Source organism: Stegodyphus dumicola, chromosome 2, assembly GCF_044657685.1.
Source record: "Stegodyphus dumicola isolate Sdum_Otavi_A_Nest chromosome 2, ASM4465768v1".
Taxonomy (NCBI): domain Eukaryota; kingdom Metazoa; phylum Arthropoda; class Arachnida; order Araneae; family Eresidae; genus Stegodyphus; species Stegodyphus dumicola.
This window is the reverse complement of record NC_140769.1, coordinates 78,374,583-78,395,932: the sequence shown is the minus strand read 5'-3', so window position 1 is coordinate 78,395,932 and position 21,350 is coordinate 78,374,583. Positions and strand designations below refer to the sequence as shown.

The 21,350-nt window shown below is 34.4% G+C and overlaps 1 protein-coding gene across 3 annotated transcripts in view; it reads right to left on the bottom strand.

Annotated features, from left to right (window-relative positions):
- LOC118200823 (protein CutA homolog) overlaps positions 1-21,350 on the bottom strand; it is an 87,250-nt gene that overhangs the window by 14,803 nt on the left and 51,097 nt on the right. Inside the window, exon 5 of one of the 3 annotated variants that reach the window (XM_085810788.1) lies at positions 4,256-4,368. The exons of the other annotated variants lie outside the window; for them this stretch is intronic. Within the exon in view, the coding sequence (XP_085666914.1) occupies positions 4,297-4,368 (72 nt within the window). The 3' untranslated portion in view covers positions 4,256-4,296. The remainder of the gene's footprint in view (positions 1-4,255; positions 4,369-21,350) is intronic. 3 annotated transcript variants of the gene reach the window in all.

Genomic DNA, 21,350 nt, shown 5'->3' with positions numbered 1-21,350 from the left:
GATTCTGTCTATTGTACAATCAATTTTTGATCCAATTGGAATACTTGCACCAATAACTTCGCTTCCAAAACTTTTGTTATAAGAAACATGGAAGTTGAAATTTTCTTGGGACGAGGTATTGCCTCATGATTTTGTAAGTAAATTTTTTGTGTGGTTATCTGATATACTTTTGTTGAAAAATGTGGCAATACCCCGATTCATTGGAACCTTTGCAACAGTGGAATTGCATGTATTTGTCGATGCCTGCAAATATGCTTATGCAGGATGTATTTTCGCGAGAAGTGTTGATACATGCAGTGTAAAACTTACTCTCTTAAGAGCAAAATCTAGAGTAGCTCCTATTAAGAATTTGACGATTCCTAGATTGGAATTAACGTCCTGTTGCACTGGATCCCGATTATTATATTCTGTTTGTAAACCGCTTAATGATTTTGATATAAATGTAACTTTGTGGTGTGATTCCACAGTCGCATTATGGTGGATCAGAAATCCTGGTAATTGGTCAAACTTTGTAAGCAATCGTGTTAAAGAAATTACTAAGTTGACAAAACCTGAATCATGGAGGCATGTGCCTGGTAATATGAACCCAGCAGATGTGTTATCTCGAGGTTGCTCTGCTAAACAAATGATTAACTCGGAGTGGTTTAAGGGACCTCTCTGGCTGAGAGAAAGCCCTGAATTTTGGCCTACCAATATTGTTTGTCAGCCGAGCGAAGCTGACTTGGAAAGGAGGAAGGTAAAACTTATTAATGTTAACTTTTCAGAGGATACCACTCCTTGGTATGCAGAAAGAGTTTCTGATTATGATAAAATGATTCGTGTAAGCGGTTGGGTGTTACGTTTTATTTCTAACTGTAGGAAGAAGTCAAATTTGTGTAAAGAATCTAAACTAACTGTTGCTGAAATCATAAATTCCGAAAAGGTTTTGATTCGGTTGGTTCAGAGCTCAAATTTCCCTGACATTAGAGCTCTTAATCCACTTGATGTATTCATTGATAATGAAAAAATTATAAGAGTTAAAACTAGAATATTGGAACGCAAAGACAATTCTGAATTTTTAACACCAATTTTGTTACCGAGTAAATGTATCTTTACTACATTGTTAATTGAGTCAGTTCATAAGAAACATTATCATGCTGGAACTCAAATGCTTCAATCTATTTTAAGAGAAAGATTCTGGATACTAAAACAACGTAAAACTGTGCGTAATGTGTTAAAAGGGTGTGTAATATGTCAACGATATAAAGCGAAACCGATGTCTTGCGAAGTGACTCCTCTTCCTGAAGATCGCGTAGGAGATTATAGGGCTTTTGAAATTTTAGGAGTAGATTTAGCTGGCCCATTGTTTTTGAAAAACGGTAAGAAGGTTTGGATGGCACTCTTCACATGCGCTGTGTACAGGGCAATCCATCTAGAACTGGTGACTTCGTTATCAACAGAATCTTTTCTTTTGGCTTTAAGACGTTTCATAGCCAGACGTGGCAGACCACGAACCATTTATTCTGACAATGGGACTAACTTCCGAGGAACGTATAACGAAATGTCTAAACTTAACTGGGACATAATAGAGAATGAGGCAAAAATAAAGAGAATAGTATGGAAATTCAATCCACCAACAGCCTCCTGGTGGGGAGGTTGGTGGGAACGGCTAGTTCGCATGGTTAAAGAACTTTTAAGACGTTCTTTGGGAAAATCGGTTTTATCTTATGAAGAACTGGAAACCTTAATTTGCGATTGTGAGTCGGTAATTAATTCTCGACCTTTAACATATATTTCGGAGAACTCTGAAGATGCTATCCCTTTAACTCCGTCAATGTTTTTAATTGAAAATTGTACTTCGAATGTAGCAGATATAGATAAAATTGACTCTCAGCATTTTTTTAGAAGAATTAAATACCGCACAAAACTTCTTAAAGATTTAAGGAACCGTTTCCGAAAAGAATATTTGGGGCAATTAATAATGAAACAACCACAAATAAAGTAACCCGGTTGCCTAAAATTGGGGAGATAGTCTTAATAGGCGATGATTTCAAAAAACGCTTGTATTGGCCTTTGGGTAAAATTATAGAGAAAATTCCTGGTCGGGATGGCAAAATTCGAACAGTTAAACTAAAAACTCAGAATGGGATTTTCATAAGGCCCGTTCAGCGTATTTATCCACTAGAGATACAACTAGATGAAAATTATTTAGTTGAAGAGCCTAACGTTAACGACGATAAGAAAAACGATCAGACTGACGTACAGCATATAAAACAGAAATTTACGTCGGCTTGTTAAGAAGCCTAATGTACTAGACCTTTTTAATAGGATAACATATGTTTTTGAGTCGTTTGCCACTGACTCAAAAAGGGGGGAGGATGTTGCATAATCGAGAAAATATTGTTAAGAATTTTATTATTACTATTTTTTATTATTATTGTCTATTTTTCAAAAGTGTGTTTTTGTTTAATTATTGTGTGAAGTTGTAACTATATGTCTTTTCTTGTGTGGCAACAACGCTTCTGTAATTCTTCAATTTGAACTTTTGGATGTGTGCCAAGTTTGATGGCGTAATGCTCTGGAGAGAGCGTCGATTGATTGTGTAGATGAAACATGTTGTTTCAGAACGTTATTTCTTTAAAATATGTAAAATAAATGTTTTGTTTTCTGAACTCGGATTATGCAAACGTTATTTAGTTTCAACACTTCGCTTAGGTTGGTTAGACCGCAAAAACTTTTAGTCCTATTCAATCCAGATTGGACAGTGTGGGGGGGGGAAGAGAGAGAGAAATTATTTTGACTATTCGATTACTTTCCTTTTATTTAAGCCATTCTGAATATTATTCCCTAGAAAGCTAATCTGTGTAAAAACACACCCATTTTTGGAAGTTTATCTATACTTCAGCAGTTACTGCAACTATATTATTATAAATATTCATGCATATACTCATAATATAAGCATAACGATCATAATAAACACGAATATGAACTGACCACACGGAACGAAAATGCAAATTATTAAAATCTTGATAGAAATTCAAACGTGTGTTGTATTTGGGTGGGAGGAAAAGAATACCGAATGTAAAAGAATTTTCTACCATTTTCGCAATTCTTTGACCAATAGAACGACGTGCACCTGTCTGTGCTCTCGCGCGCACCATAGGTTTACGGTAATGCAGAGAAAGGGGGGAAAAGCAATTTCCGGGAGTATGATTCACCATTTGACGTTGCATATAAGGAAGAAAAGTTGTTTATTTAGTTTCGGCTTTGGTACGGGAAAAAAATGCACGTTCATAAAAAAAATAAAAAAAAGATAAGGGCTTTAAAGAAAAAGTAAGCACCTATAAGAGCCTTTATATTTTATTTTCAAATATAAGGACTTGTAAGGACCGCTACGAACCCTGTCTATTATACTCGTACAATCAATCAGTCTCCCAACCTCATCAAAACTGGTCTGGATAGATAAAGATACTAGGAAAGTCTGGTAGTACGATACACATACAGTCAACAAAACTCTTCTGCTTGGCTTTTACCTAATAACTGACAATTTAATTTCTTTACACCCTAAGAGCCTACAAGCAGCTGAGCGGTAAAGTTGCTGTACACTAGTAGCTCGGTCCAAAGTTTGAATCCCACGAACGGACTGGCCACATGGGCGTTTTCATGGTTTTTCCCATGTGTAACATGTATACAAGCTAGTTTCCCTTAGAAAGTTCCCCATAGAGGCATCCCTACCCTTAGGCTTATGTCATACTCACATAAACCAAACCAATCCTTCATAGCTTGAGATTATGCATGAATACCATACAGAAGGGTTTCTTAAGCTATGGGTTGGCAAAAATGTTGGCAGTTTTGATATTTCTTTAACTTAATACAATAATTTTACAATTACCAAACTTTTTTACACAATGTATTTGAAAATAGATAAAGATAAGACAATACAGACAGAGAAAAAACGAAAATGTTTCAATGCATTCTTTTTACAATATAATGTTAATTTTACTTGCTTTGCACGTGATGCTGTCATTTTGTCTGTTACTTATTTAAAATTTTCACATCGTTCTATGTCTTAAAATTAGAAATCGAAGTTAATGACCTAAAACTACGATAGTATATTACAGTACAAGTGAAAAAATTGACAGTTTCACTCATGCACGTGTTGGATTTGCGCAATACTTATGGGGTCCCACAAAATTTTCGTAAATATTATGGGGTCGCAAAAAAATCTCAGTGATAAAAAAGGGTAGCAAATAAAAAAAAGTTTAAGAAACCCTACCATACATAATCAAAATTTCTTGCTTCAGACATATTTCTTTTTCACTCTGCTTCTGTCTTAGAATCTAGATGAAAATTTCTGCTTTTTGAGTATATAACTCCTAATTGTAACATCTAAACACAACACAAAATGTGCTTTTTAGAAAAAGACAAGTTAATTCTTATCACACATGAAACAGCATGTGTATTATCTGCCATTTTATAAAGACTAAAATTATAATTTTAGACATCAGCAAGAGATACAATATTTTACTATTTTTAATGAAAAATAAAATTCAATATTGAAATCAAATATGTAAAGCTTGAGCATAAATTTATATTTAACTAACATAAATAAGAAGGATATCTTCAACAGATTTTGGTCTTTATTGCAGATTTAAGCGGTAACAGTTTTAACAGATAACAAAATATAGTTAAAAATAATTCAAGCAAAGCTAGCAGATATACCTTTGTTTTACAAATATACCTTTGTTAAGAATGAATACTGCGAGTTGTAAACTCAACAAGCATGTTAAACTAATTCTCAATTTAAAGCAAACCTGCTAGACAAGGAGTCAGCAACTGTTTTGTAAATAAGTTCACAAAAGTCCAAAAGTTACAGGTAGCACATGAAAAAAGAACTCAAAATATTAAAGGTTTTATTTCAAGAAATATAATTAAATATATTGAAATTATGAATGCAAAACAAACAATGACAAATACAAACATGGCAACTACAAAGAACTGAATCAATATGACATCTGACACTGCAAATCTTCTGTCAGTTTATTATAATTAGAAGTATAATTAGAATTGCAGGTTTTTAAACAGTTGTCTATATTAGAATCTGTGAACTTTAACTGATATTTTGTTTTTAGATACAACACATTTGAAAAGAGAGATTCACAATTATATGTAGATGCAAAATATGAACAAATTACGAGTGCACATTTTCTTAAAGTAGGATATTTATCTTTACTATTATCTTAATTACAAGGCATGTTCAGATCATCATTATGATGTGCTTTTAAAAAATTTTTGCAGATTTATTATTTCTAATTCTATTTAATCTGTATTACTGCACTCAAAATATATGAAAGTTACAGCAGATGCATGTTACACAGATTACTAAAAATATTACAACAGATTTTAATTTTGTAAAATCTACAAACCGGGAAGAAAATTTTTTCAAAAGATTCTCCATAATTTTTATATATGATTTAGCAATAAATGTCTTATTAACCAGGCTTAATATTAATACAGTCAAAAGTCGTTAATTCGGACACCCATAATCCGGAATGATCTATAATCCGGACCTCAAAGCTAAAATCTTTCTGCGCATGCGCCGCGTGGATGTATGCGCATAGGCGTTTTACGCGTGCGCGCAAGACATTTACGACTGCGCATATGCGTTTGCGCAAGCGCAGAATACGTTTTCGCGTGCGCGTTTAATGTGCAACGGACGGTATAAGCTAAAATTATCTAATTATCTATTTCAGTTAATGTTGATGATTGCGTTGTTTCTTAATCTTCGAATTGGATCCGGCTTATTATTTTTTGCAGACTGTAAGAGCAATTTTATAAAAGTACGCTTAAACTTTCGATTATGTCAAATAGAATTTCCGATGCTGGAGCTCCCAAAGGATCTAGAAAACGAAAGTATGTTTCGATGTCCATCAAACAAAAAACGAACTGCTACAAAAAATAGATAAAGCCATATCCTTTGTTTATCTAACCGTTCCAAAATCTGTTTATCAATTTCACGCTGCTCTGCGCGGGGGGGGGGAGACGTCCCGGCGGCAATGAACTGGAAGTTGATCTGTCAGCACTATCGTTATCTTCAGGGCAGATGTTTTTATTTTATTCGGCTTATAATTCCTTACTAAATGTAGTATTTAATCTCGACTATATGTAGTATTTAATCTCGATGTACTCCGTCTTTGATATGATTTAAATCAAATTCCTCGTCATTATAAATATCACGAATACAAATCAAATAGTTTTCTGGTTGCAATTTTCTAATTTCGGCTATGCGTAAGGTATGCTTTACGCATGCGCGCGTTAAAAGAAATGTTTAATAAAGTAAACAAATAAATATTAAGCTTCTTTTTTTGTAAATTTTGATACCCTTTAGATCATAATTGCTCATTATTTTATAAATTACGGTTTCATATTTTTAATTTTATAATTTCTGCATGCCATCTTACCAGATTTAAACTGATGATCTATAATCCGGAATCGCCGAAGTCCCGACGAGTCCGGATTAAAGACTTTTGACTGTAATATGTTTCGCATCTAGAAAATGTGTTAGTGAATTTTTTATTAAATGCGAATTCAGTAATGCTAATTTAGTTTCAAAAGCATATACTGCTCTCATCATGTCAGCAATACACTAATTTTTTCTTTGCAACTTTTTATTTAGTTCATTTAATCTAGCTGAAATAACAGTTAAAAATCCCAAATCTATCAACCAATCACTATTTTTTACTTGCTCATAATATTCACCCCTTGCTGAATGAAATTCTTTTTTTTTGTGGTAAAAGGTTCCATTTTTTAAGTACTTGTCCTTGCTAAGGCATCTTACTTATTTTCTTCTTCCAAAATAACTGAAATTAATCTGTGCAGCATTTCTCGTGATTTAGAGAATTACTAATTTTTATTACAAGTTATTCAAAACCAACAGTTTTCTGGCATAATGCTTTTCCTGATGTATAAGACAATGTTACAAATTTAGGAAATTAAGAACCTTGTCTGTGTAAAGCAATAAATCCAATGTTCTCAACTGTCATCAACTGTAGTAATGGGAGTTAACTTCTGCGGTGGTAATTTATTAATAGTAAAATTTTTAAATACAGAAACAATATCTTGGCCTTGAGCATGGTTTTTCAGTTTATGGAGTTAGAGAAACTAATTTTTTGTAAAAAATCATCAAATGCCATTTTTATGCAAAACTGCTAACTGAGCTAGCTACGATTCAATCCAACTTATTCATCCAACTGTGGTAAAAAGAAAATTAATCCAACTGGAGCAAAAAGAAGAGGCATTTTTTTTTCCACATTATTTGATAAACTGTGTTTCTAAATTATCTGAAATTGCTTGACTCTTCAATACTGTTATGGCTGACAATTTCAAAGTATCTACAACCAAAACTATTTCTGATTTATTATTAAACCCTTCAATAACAAGTCAGAAGCTTTTAGCATACCATCTTTCATTAAATCCCCATCTGTATACGATTTTTTCTTCTTAGCTAATAAATGTGAGATTTTAAATAATGTTGCCTGTGCAGCTTTAGATCATTCTAAATGTTTCATGAAGATTCCTACAAAAATCGAAACAAAACTCGACGCACAGAATGACGTGTGGCTGGGAGGGTTTTTCATCTTTTAATTAAATCTTAAATAAATATATATACGTGTATATCGGGTGGTTATAATTAAACTTCTTCTATAAACGGCATTCTAGAGCGCAAACAGGTGAACAGAATGCAACGAAGTTTTGCATATGGGCTATACGAGATGTGCTCATGGAATTTCGAAAAAAACAATTTTGGTTCCAATATATCCACCAGAGGGCGCCTTTTTTAGAAAAACATGAAATTTAACACAATAAACGACCAAAACGGAATACAGAAACAATGTTAACATTTATTGACTAGTTTCTGATCACCTTGTCATCGAACCACATTACGTACAGGTAAGAAAGAAACAAAAACAGACTAGGATGAAATTGCATAAGAGGAGCAGTTGTTAATCATGTAGGGAAAGGTGCCTCACGTGACCAACCTCATTCACCTACAAAATTTCAAGTCAATGGACAGTGTGTTCAACAGCAGATTGTAACTGATCAGTTGTGAGGCTTCGCACATGAAGCGTTATGGTGTTCTTTAAGTCATCCAACGTCGCAACACCTCCCCGATACACCAGACTTTTTAAATAGCCCCATAACTAGAAATCACATGGAGTTAGATCCGGCGAACGTGGTGGCCATAGATTAGGAAAGGAGCAATAACATGTTCCCCTGTGAAGTGTTAGGGCAATAGCACCTTTACGGACCCATGGATATGCGGAGGTGCACCATCCTGCAGAAAATGGTCGATGTACGAACCTGCCTTTTCTGTAGTTGCAACACAACAAACGTCTGCAGCATGTCATGGTACCGACGCCTGTAATGGGATATGTGACAGGCCCACGTTCACCGATTTCCTCAAAGAAGACTGGCCCAAGGATAAATGTTGCCATGAATCGACATCAGACAGTGACCTTTGGAGACTGTAAGGGAATTTCAATGTGGATCTGCAGATTTTCCTTAGCCCAAATGTGGTAATGCTGTGTGTTGACTGTCCTATTGAGGTAGAAATGAGCCTTGTCACTCCACAGAATATTCTAAGGACATGACAGATCAACAGTCATTCTGTTCAGAATGTGAGATGTTGTGGCTTGTCCCTATCAAGTAGCTCCTGGGTATGGCAGATCTTGTACGGGAAGTAGTGAATTATGTTTCCAAGTCCTTTTCGGACGGTGCTGTAAGAATAGCCTGTCTGTTGAGAAACTGCATGTGAACTACTGCCCCCAAACTCTGATGTCTGTGACTGTGTGTCAACAGCTGTCTTGACGGCATCAACAAGTACCAGTGTGACACGCTTACAGGCTTTTCTAAGTTGAATTCCTAATTTCCCCGTCTCTTCAAATCTCTCAATAATGGACTGGATACCTTTAGTACACATTGGTCGATGCCATAGGTTCTTTTCATGATGAAATTCCCGAAATGCAGCAGAAGCATTCCTCTTGTTTTCGTAAAACGGCTTCACCAATAATGCACGCACAACTAAAGAGACCGTTATTAGTACAGCCGGAAACATAGACTTAAACATGACAATGTTTGCAAACGCTTTATAACCTAACCTGTTTTGCATAAAACTCTCTACCCAAGCATGCAAATCTCGAAATTTTTCTTTTACAACTGGCAGTTTTTCCTGGTTTTGCATTTTATTACTCATAATTCTTGTTCTGGATTGTTAGTATTGTTTCTGTATTCCGTTTTGGTCATTTATTGTGTTAAGTTTCATGTTTTTCCCGAAAAGGCACCCTTTGGTGGATATTTTGGAAAGATATTTTTTTTCAAAATTCTGTGAACACGTCACGTGTATAGCCAATTCACATTACAAAATTTCATTCACCCGTTTGCGCTGTAGAATGTTGTTTATAGAGGAAGTTTAATTATAACCACCCAGTACATACAATTGAATTACAAAACTTAAACGGCAAGAACGCAATTGCCTTTATAACATTCAAACTATACTGCGTACTGCAGTTAGAATTCTAAATTGAAGAAAACTGAATTATCATTTTCCACAGTCACATATTCAGAAGAGGAGGAAAGTAAATCAAACAGATGGACTTATAACACCATCTTTTAGCAACATCAACAAATATTTAACACACTTCCCACTTGAACTCTGATAACAGTTCATCTAGCTGCATCATATACAATCATGTGCATAAATAATTTTTCTGTATCATAAAAAAATTCTAATGAATTAAAAATTTCAGTTACAAAAAACAGGTTATACATAACATGTTATCAATTAATTAATGTTACAACTATGACTAACAAAAATGAAGCAAATGGTTAAATAGTTTCTAAACTAAATTTATTTAACTCAAATGATATTCAATTTAATTCAGTAAGAAAATGAAAAAGAAATAGAATATACATGACAAAATCATTCAAGTTCAAAATCCATTTAAAATTCAGAGTTCATGGCATGCAGGCGTTGGATAGAACATTTCAGAATCCCATTATCAGTTTTCAGTTCAAATGGTCGGACTTTACTATCACGACCAAGCATGTTTTTTTCAACTCTGCTAAGTTCCCATAACAGTTTACTTTTATAGTCTCTTTCAATGAAAACAACATATCCTACTTTCAGTTCTGATTGAAATTTGGGATTCTTCAATTAATGTGCAGGTGTAAGATTTAATACATATTGTTGCTTCCACCTATACCACAAATGTTTCAACAGCAGTTCTTGAAAAAGTTTTCTTTTTAAAAGCAATTCTCTTGATTCACTTATTATTCTTGTGAAAATCAAAGGGTACTTCAAATTGGTGTGTTCAATATTTAAGAAGTTAAAGGTTGTTGTTCCTACGATTGAGGCAACAGACTTGAAGAAGAAATCTAACCGGTCTGACGTGAGCAATTACTTGTAACCGAAGCTCACAATTAAATTGTATTTTGCTTCACTGTAAATATTTGTATATGATGTTTTTCTAAATAAAAGAATAAAAAACGAAGCAGTGAAGCTGGTCCGTCGATAAAAAATAACCTTTAAGAAAAATAAGTTTATTCATCTGGCTCCGTCGACCCTGGAGCCTACTTCAGCGGTATGGATATATTAATGAAAAGCAAAGCATCCCTAAAGGGGAAAATAACTAGATTCGAAACTTTTGTGCAAACTGCAAATAATGATGTGGATTTAGTTGAACTTAAAGTTAAACTAAAGAACATTCAAGTTCTTCAAAAGAAAGTTGATGAACTACGAAGTGCGTGCTACGCACAAAGTGAAATGAAAGATGATGATCTGACCAAAATTGATGACGACTTAAACCAATGTGATGATCGTCTGGAAAAATTGGAGGTAAGAATTGAAATTCTCATTAATTCTTACAATAAGTTAAATTCTGCAAAAGCAGTAAATGTTACTGAAAGTAATGTAGATGAAAATTTTCAAATCAAAACTAAAATCCCAGCGTTAGTTTTGCCTGAATTTTCAGGAAAATATGAAGAATTTAGTTCATTTAAAACTCAATTTGATGATTTAATTACATATAATGTTCAGCTGAGTCATTCACAGAAATTCTATTATCTAAGATCTTGTCTTACTAATGATGCTAAGCATTTAAGTAGTAACTTTGATAATTTTGAATCTTTGTACAATGCTTTAGAATCTCGCTATGATAATGAACGTCTGATTGTTGACATTCATGTGCAGAATATTTTAAATTTTGAAAAGATTCAATCCGAAAATGCGAAAGATATCAGAAGTATGATTGATTGTATACAAAAGAATTTACGCGCTTTGAAAGTATTAAAATATGAACAGAACAAGTTATGTGATGTTTTTCTAATAAATATTCTTCTTCAAAAACTAGATAAAGAATCTAGAAAAAATTTTGAATTATCTCACAAATCGAAAGTAGTTCCAACATTTGACGAGTTTATTAGATTTTTGGAACAGCGTGAATCACTTTTGTTATCTATAAATAGAAATATTACACCCGGAAGTAGGGTTAATATAAACAAGAATTCCACTCCTTCCCATAAATCGAAGGTTCTTTTGACAAATGAAAATAAAAATAAAAACTGTGTTGTGTGTAGGAGCCTTCATCCTATTTTCCTTTGCGATACATTCTTAAAGTTAAGTGTTCATGAAAGATTAAAATTAATTCGTTCACATAAACTCTGCGAATTATGTCTAAAGCAAAATCATAAGAAAAGTCAGTGTCTCTCGAAATTTAAATGCGCTTGCGGGGAAAAACACAATAAATTAATATGCATGGATAATGAAGGTCATTCGAAGACTCCTTGTCGCTCGGTGACGCCACTTAGACAAAACAAAAGGGAGCTCGATGCCGTCGCTGGAAAAGGTGACTCAGAATTGAAAGCGTTGAGTGTTTTAAGTAACAAGAATAAACAAAAAAGAAAAAGTGTACTTTTTTCTACATTTGAGATTTATGTCCGTGACGCCAATAATCGAAGAATAAAAATCCGTGCGATTTTAGACAGCGCATCTAATATATGTGTTCTTACAGGTAAAATAAGTGAATGCTTAGGAATAAAAAGGGAGAAAATTAAAATGCCTGTTACAGGTCTTAATGGATCAATTCAAAATATTAAATGGAAAGTGAATACATTTATTTCAAATGAAGAATGTACCTTTAATGAACCAGTTGAATTCTTGATTGTAAATAAAATAACAGGACTAACTCCGTGTACTACGTTAGATATTTCGAAAGTAGAAATTCCACAATTTTTAAATTTAGCTGATAAATCATTTTATGAAGCTTCAGAGGTACATGCCCTTATAAGTGCTGATTTATTTTTTAAGGTTTTGAAAAATAATACGTATAAAATAAATGATGATTTATTGTTTAAAGAGTCTGAATTCGGATGGATCGCATGCGGGAAGCTTAACGAAATACAACCTTCTTATCAGGGACATTGTTTTCTTGTGCAAAATGACTCTCTTCATAATACTTTAAAACTTTTCTTTGATTTAGAGGGACTTGGTATTCGTGATGATCCAGTTTTGCATGAAAAGGATCAGGCAATGGAAATTTTTAATGACACCGTTGAATTTAAAAATGGACGTTATGTAGTACAACTACCTTTTAGGAAACATTATGAAGAATTATCTGATAATTATTCCTTGGCGCGGCAGCGTTTTCAGAATTTGTGGAGAAGATTTAGTCATGATCCTGAGTTACATCAACAATACCGTGAAATTATTTGTGATTATTTAAAAGAAGGCATAACCAGCATCGTAAATCCTGATACAAAAGAAAATGCTTTAAACAAGCCTATATATTATTTGCCTCATCAGGCTGTGCGGAAAGAAAGTAGTTTAACGTCGAAAACTAGGATCGTCTTTGATGCGGGTAGTCATCAAAATAATGAACTTTCTTTAAATGACTGCTTGTGGCCAGGGGTTAACTTAAATCCAAATCTTTTGGATTTACTAATTAATTTCAGATTGAACAAAATTGCATTTTGTTCAGATGTTAAACAAGCTTTTCTGCAGATATGCCTCTCTGATGAACATAAGGATGCAGTTCGTTTTCTTTGGAGTAGTGATGATCCAAGTGTTGATAAAAGGCCCAATTTATAGATTTACCGTTTCAATCGAGTAAATTTCGGGGTCAGTTCGAGCCCATTCCTGTTAGCAGCTACTATTAGACATCATATTAAAAAATACAAGGAAGATTTTCCCGAAACAGTTGAAATTTTAGACCAGTGTTTTTATGTAGATGATCTCATTTCTGGAAGTGAGGATTTTGAAGAAGCACTTGAAGTATCTAAAAATGCCAAGAAAATTATGGAAGAGGCTGGAATGGTCCTCAGGAAGTGGATTAGCAATAATGCTGAATTAATGGAGCAATGGAAGAATGAAGAATTCGATACCTATCCTGCAGACGCTACTCTCAGCTTGGGCGCACACCAAACTAAAATCTTGGGACTTTCTTGGAAGACGCACGAAGATTATTTAACTATGGATACTAAAAATCTTTTGGAATTTCTTTCTATGGACAAAAATACGAAACGCTTCTTACTTCAAGCAATAGGGAAGATATTTGATCCTTTAGGATTAATTTCGCCTTTCACCATTCGAGTTAAATGCCTCATCCAAGATCTCTGGAATGAAAAAATTCAGTGGGATGAACCTTTACCAAAGGAAATTGAAAAGGAATGGAAGAAGTGGTGTGCTGAACTTCATCACTTAGAAAATTTGAAAATACCTAGGTTGGTTAATGATTCTGCATCAAAGGAAGATACTGTTGAAATACACAGTTTTTGCGACGCAAGTAAAAAGGCATATGGCGCTGCCATATATTTGAAGGTGAAGACACTCAGTGGAATATCGGTGAAACTCCTAACTTCAAAAAGTCGTGTGGCTCCATTAAACGGTGTAACCTTACCAAGATTAGAACTATTGGGTGTTCTAGTTGCAGCTCGTCTTAGTTCTAAGGTAAAGAGAATCGTGAATCTGCAAAGATCTTCTGTTGAATACCATTGGACAGATTCCAAGATTGCACTTTTTTGGATAAAGGGTGCAAAAACCCGATGGAAGCAATTTGTGGCAAACCGAGTGAACGAAATCACCAGCTTGACAGATCCCAACTCTTGGCATCACTGTGCAGGTAAAGAAAATCCTGCCGATCTTCTCTCACGTGGAATGAAGGCTGATTCCTTGGTGACAGATTCCAGATGGTGGACAGGTCCAGAATTCTTGATGCAGCCTGACAGTTTCAAGAACTTGCAACCATTTATTCCTGAGATTGAAACCATCGAACAAGTCGAAAAAGAAACTTTGTGGCGAGAAAGGAAAATTCCTTTTGAAGATGAGACTTGTAAAGAGACAGCCCTGCTAAATGACAGCTCTCAACATTTTATTGTGGACGACCTCTTAGAACTTTCAAACAATTATTATAAAATTAACCATGTTTTGTCTTATATTTTCAGGTTTATTTTCAATTGCAGGAATAAGGTAAAAAACACAGGACCACTGTCAGTGGAGGAGGTAAGAGAAGCCGAAGAAGTGTTGATTAAGCATGAACAACGAGTTCTCCTTAAAGGAAAGAAACTGCCAAGTAATATTTCGAATTTATTTCCGTTTTTTGATGACAAAGGAATAGTACGTGTAGGAGGAAGGCTGAAGAATGCTTCAGTGCCATATTCTCAAAGACATCCTCCTATTTTACCTAAGGGTTCAAGATTAAGTAAAATTTATTTTGAAAGTTTACACAGGAAATTATTTCATGTTGGACCACAAGGTCTGCTAAATGCAGTGCGCTTGAAATTTTGGCCTTTAAGTGGCCGTAGTCTCGCACGTAAAACAGTACATCAATGTGTAACGTGCTTTAAATGTAAGCCCACTCTTTCTTCACAAATTATGGGTAATTTGCCTAGTGAAAGAGTTAATGTTTCAGCTCCATTTTCTATTACAGGTATTGATTTATGTGGCCCTTATTTAGTGAAATTTAAAAATCAACGTAAAGGTATTCTGAATAAATTGTATATTTGTATTTTTATATGTTTCGCAACAAAAGCCATCCATCTTGAGACATTAACAGATTTGACTTCCGATGCTTTAATTGCAACACTTAAACGTTTTACAAGTAGACGTGGCAAATGTTTCAAAATTTATACCGACAATGCTACTAACTTTGTTGGAGCGAATTTAAAATTGAAAAAATTTTATAAGCTCATTAATTTTCCAGACAAAGAATTAGCTAATCATTTTTCGCAAGAAAATATAGATTGGAATTTTATTCCACCCAAATCGCCTCACTTCGGTGGACTTTGGGAAGCTGGGATAAAATCGGTGAAGTACCATCTTAAACGTACGATTGGCAATTTTCATTTCACTTACGAAGAATTCGAAACGATTGTCATTCAGATAGAAGGAATATTAAATTCGCGACCGCTTACTCCTCTTTCTAGTGATTCAGAAAGTTTCGAAGTTCTGACGCCAGGTCATTTCTTGATAGGGCGACCTATAACAGCAATTTCTGAGCCGTTTTTAACGGATTTAAAGGAAAACCGCTTAAGTCGTTGGCAAAAAACTACAAAAACTATACAACTTATTTGGAAAAGATGGAAGTCTGATTACTTGAATACTTTACAATCTAGATCAAAATGGATGGTTGAAAAAAATGATCTGATGATCGGCCAAATGGTTTTGATTAAAGAAGATTTTCTGCCAATTAACAATTGGCTTTTAGGGCGAATAACATCATTGTACCACGGTTCTGATGGAAAAGTCCGTGTTGTAAAGGTTCGTACCAAAACAGGGGACTTTAAAAGGACAATTAATAAAATAGCTGTATTGCCTATTGAAGTTTAGCAAGTTGTGAATTATGTTACTCAGTTGTTAGTAATTATATTGAAAATTATTTTTCTCAATAATTTTGTATTCATGTTTTGTTTACTTATTTTATTTTTTTCTATACATATTTTATTGTTTACATGAATAACTGAAACTTTAATACTGGTATTTCATAATTAAATTTATGTTAAGTTCTTGCATGTGAACATAGCAAGGCCGGGCGGGATGTTGGCGCATTTTACGCCAACAAATCTCGCCAAATTATCGCCTCCTACGATTGAGGCAACAGACTTGAAGAAGAAATCTAACCGGTCTGACGTGAGCAATTACTTGTAACCGAAGCTCACAATTAAATTGTATTTTGCTTCACTGTAAATATTTGTATATGATGTTTTTCTAAATAAAAGAATAAAAAACGAAGCAGTGAAGCTGGTCCGTCGATAAAAAATAACCTTTAAGAAAAATAAGTTTATTCAGTTGTGGTTCATCACTTTCATCATAAAACACAGTTCAAAGGTCGTGAATTAAGAACTGACTCTACTTTGATGAGTAGCATTTCTTTGAAGGCCAAGATTGCTTTTCTACATTTTTTTTTTTTAAACATTCTTTAATGGATCTAACAAGTCTCTCGTAAAACTCTCTCTGCTATGGAGCTTGCTAAATTATAAACTTCCACTGGGTTCTTTCTTCGGCAATAAAATTTTTGAATTTGTCATCTTCTATACACCCTGGGAAAATTTTAAACTTCTTTGTTTTATTAAAAATATTAGCGTTATCAGAGTAGATGACTTTACAGTTTCCTCTTCTGCTAAAAAATCCATGAAATGAAAGTAAAAAGGACTCTTGTTGACACATTTGATTCAAGTTCTAAGTGTACAGCTCAGGTAACTGTAGAGACAAAAACAACAATATAGGATTTTTTAGTATCTTTAGAATTCATTACATAGACCAGTTCTGCAAAATCAATTCCAGAGAATGCAAACTTGGCTAAGTAATTCTGGCAAATCAAGCAACTCTGTGATGTCTAGGAACCTAGAAATGAAATCTAACATTTGCTAAAGTCACAGCAGTTCCTCCATGCATTAGCTCCTCATGTTCTTTCCATACAATTAGCATTGCCAGTCTGAAATTTTTAGATAAGATAATTCGGTGCTTATTATGTAGGAAGAACTAAGAAAATTCCGATCTTCCTCTCAGTTTCGTGATTCTCTTTTCATCAGCGTAAGGGAGAAACAATTATTTATAAACAGATGTATATAAAATCCATTGAAGTTGTACAATATGTATATGTTAGAAGTACTGAGTAGTAAGCACTTTGAATGATACGGTCATTAATACTCAAAGTATGTGAAGCTTCCTTGCAGAGTGATAACCTACTACCAAATATACTGGTAGCGAGAATCTTCCTATGTGCTACATAGCAAATGCATCAGTGTATGAACTTAAATGTTATTTGTTGATGCTGTGCTTGCACAATTAACACTGCCTTATATACAGCTAATATGGTTACAGGGTTTAGTGTGTGTGTAATATAGTGAGGATGCATAATAATCTTATCAAGGGTGACATGACGCCTGCAGACATTGTACTGCTGACGCCTGCACTAGAATAATTCTAAGACCTTAAAAGCAGCTCTTAGATTAATTTATAACTCTTTTCTAAAACAAATGGGAAAAGAGAAATAAATGCACTGTTAAAGCATTCAAATAAATTTAGTCATATAGTCAAGTAAATATGCTTCTAAAGTCTTCCAAAATATTAATAAGATTACAAAAAACCACTACGTATTGTCAATTTGAATTACTCCTATTATTAATGTTCTATTGTTCCTATTATTGCCAGAAAAGAGAGGGTAAAATGGGGGGAAAAACTGGTCCTATGGTATTAAAAATGCCTGCTAGAATCTTCCAAAATGTAGCTAGTATGGTAATACAGTACAAAGACCAAAATCTGGACTGGTTGGGACTTCCGCGATTTATAATTTGGGATTTTTCCGGATTATAGATTATCAATTTAAATCTGGTAAGATGGCATGCAGAAATTATACAATTATAAATATGAAATTGTAATTTATGAAATAAAGAACAATTATGATCTAAAGGGTATCAAAATATACAAAAGAAAGCTTAATATTTATTTGTTTACTTTATTAAACATTTCTTTCAATGTAAGTTGTTTAAGATGCTTCCACAAAAAAATTTAAAAAGTTCCTTTTTCTTGTGTCATATACAGTGGATTTACGGATGCCATGCTCCTCGCATAATTTTGAGACGGATATGCCTTTATCCATTTTTTGCAGCAAGTCCACTTTTTGTCAATGGACATCGAAACATGGTTTCGCTTTCTAGATCCTTCGGCAACTCCAGAATTGGAATATTTTTTTCAACATAATCGAAAGTTCAAGCTTAGTTTTTATAAAATTGCCGCAATAATAACAGTCTGCAAAAAATAATAAGCTGGATCAAATTAGAAGATCAGGGAGCAGCACAGTCTGCTACTTTAATTGAAATGCCTTAGAATCAGTAAAGATAACTTTAGCCGAACTTAATAGCATCCGTTATACATTATTGGCTGTGTATCACAAGATTTGAGATGAAAGCCAAGTTGTTTCACTAAATTTTGTCTTGCTCCTATTGCATACTGAATTAAGTCTAAATTGCAATAGTTTAGTTATTTACTATACCTACGTTTATTTCTTGCACATGCTTAAAACTAACTCGAGTCCTGAATAAATAAACTCCCACATATACTTAAGGCTCTATCTAGGGCCGGCACTTGATACCACCTGGTGCAGTCTCTACGAGTCCTAAATTCTGCTACAAAGCACTTTCCTAAGTTCTAAATTTTCACTGTGCCTAAACTTTGAATCCCAGTGCTTTCCCTAAATCATAAAAAAGTTTTCATCCCTTAATTTTGTTGCTCGGTGCTTCCCCAAATTCCAAAAATTTCGTCTTCCCTAAATTTTGCCGTCCGGTGCCAACATATTCTGCCGCTGCTTCTGGTTTTATGGTGGATAACATATCAGTTAGTCTTAATTAAAATAGCACTAAATGTAATCTTTTGGCCTATGAGTTTCATTAACAAAATCTATTTTTAGCATATGAAAAGAAATTTTTGTTGAATTTTTCCTCATCAACATCTTAGAACTCTATAACCATCTCCAAGTGTAATGTTAGCATAAACGGTTGCCATATTCTTGCTATTCAATTACTAAGATTAGACATCACAGCATGAGTTATTACTGAAGCTGTCATGTACTGATAAACATGCGGTGATGAAAGCAAAATATAATAAATAATGGTTCACCAGGTTGGCGTCAGGGATATAAAATAGGTGAATGTTTCGGTTTGAGATGCATGCCAAGTAGATACTCAGCTACGGAGCCAAATTATTAATTTCACAAATTTATGCTTACATGATTGTTTCTCCATAACGAGGTATTTTATTTAGTGCCTAAGTGAAATTAAGAATCGGAATTTTTAAGTGAAAATCTTCATGTTTTATTATGGAAGAAAAAATCAAATGTGCATGCGTAAAACATTAATAAAAGAAAAAAAAAATGTTTGTGGCTTTGAGGTCTGGATTTTAGATCATTCCGGATAATAGAGGGCTGGATTTTGGACTTTGTACTGTAAATATTTGTTACATATGCAAACTTCAATAACCAATATTTTGTATTCCCTTTAGCTATTTTTACAACTTGCATATTTATTTAAAGAGAATTATATATATATATTAAAAAAATCATTCTTCTGAGGTGTTTTACCACAGCTTAAACAAATTAATAATGTGTAGTGTTTACAGAATGAAAATAAGCTCCTTATATGATCAAAAGTGCTGTGAAAGTCACCAAACTGCACATTTACTGTACTTCCTCTGGCTTTTGGGGAGCCACACAAATGTAAGAAATTCATGTGTGCTGTCCTCCACAGGTCGCAGTGTTCAAGCTGTAGACGACAGGCTCTGATATTGCAAAAGCAATAATTCATTCCATTATGGCTTGAGTGAAAGCTGACGAAGTCTTCAATATTATGGAACTTCTCGGCACTGACGTCCAAATCGAAAAATTCAAAAGAAGGAAAGGCCTTTCACAATGCTGGCACTGTCAGGGTTTTTTCCACAGTTCTGAAGTTTGCACTTTAGCTCAATGCTGTGTACGATGTGCTCTGGTCTGCACCACGCCCTTCGACGAGTCGATGAAGTGCGCCAACTACCTAGGTTCTCATGCCGCGAACTGGCGTTAGTGTCCACGCTTTCCAGGAGCCAAGAAAAACCTAAATAAACCGACGACTCAATCCATCCAGTCCGTTGGTCCTTCCCCCAACAATAGCAAAAATCTTAAATCAAACTCACGTCCGGCTGCAAATTTTAATAGTAACAGTAAAGTTCGTCCCGGAGTCTCATACTTTAATATCTTAACGGGCACTCAACAGGTTTCTTCCCCCTCATTCCAAATTACTCGGTCCCCCAAGGAGCTTATGAGACTCAAAATTAGACTGAAATCCTTTTGGCAATAATCCAAATCTCTAATCAGCCTGGCATTGATCAGAGCCCATTACTCTTAGCTTTTAGCTTTCAAAAATGCTTTGCCTCAGCTACGAGTGACTTCCTATGGTGCTGACACTGCATACTATATTTTTAGAGCTATGTTGCTCTACAATTTTCTGATTCCCCCTCACATTAAAATTCAATACTTTGAAAAGTTTGAAGTTCTTAAAATTATGTACCTGGAATGCCAATGGCATTCTGTGTAAATATCACGAATTTCGTGATTACAAGGGCTTTGACATTGTCTTTGTCAAAGAGACCAGACTCCAGCCATGGAGAATTTCCAAGCTTGCAAATTATTTTACTTATAAAAATGACAGACAAGCACCAGATTCTCGTGCTGTTTATCATGGTGGTACCTGTGACTTTATTAAAAATCATATTCCCCATCGCAGAACTGACACACTGAGTCTGAGCAAACTTAAGGCGATGATTATTGAAAGTTTTATTCAAAATTCACCCTCCTTAGTTTTGATTAGTTTAGTACTCCTTAGTTTTGATTAGTTTAGTACTCCTTAGTTTTGATCTCTGCCTATCTTCCACCTTTATCCAGAACAAGAGACAATTTTCCGGTGGAAGATTTTAACGAACTGCTCAATTTATCAACCAATATCATTATTGCTGGTGATTTAAATTGTTACCACCAGGCGTTGTAAAAATTCCAACACCGCTGGTCGTGGCCTTCTAAAATGGGCTCAGTGCGCCCGATTTAAAATTATACCGCTGGATTCACCCACACGATACAATGTACGGCGAGGCCCTTCTTGTATTGATTTGGCTCTTTTTTGAAATATTCCTTTTGACTATTATGTGAGTGTGGAAAGTTGTCTATCCTCAGATCACAACCCCATACTCATCGACCTCAACTGTATTTCTTTTAATCAAAATTCTCCAGCATTCGTCTACAAATTGGGACAATTTTCGATATAAACTTAAAAGTGAGTTTTCCCTTCCTCGAAAT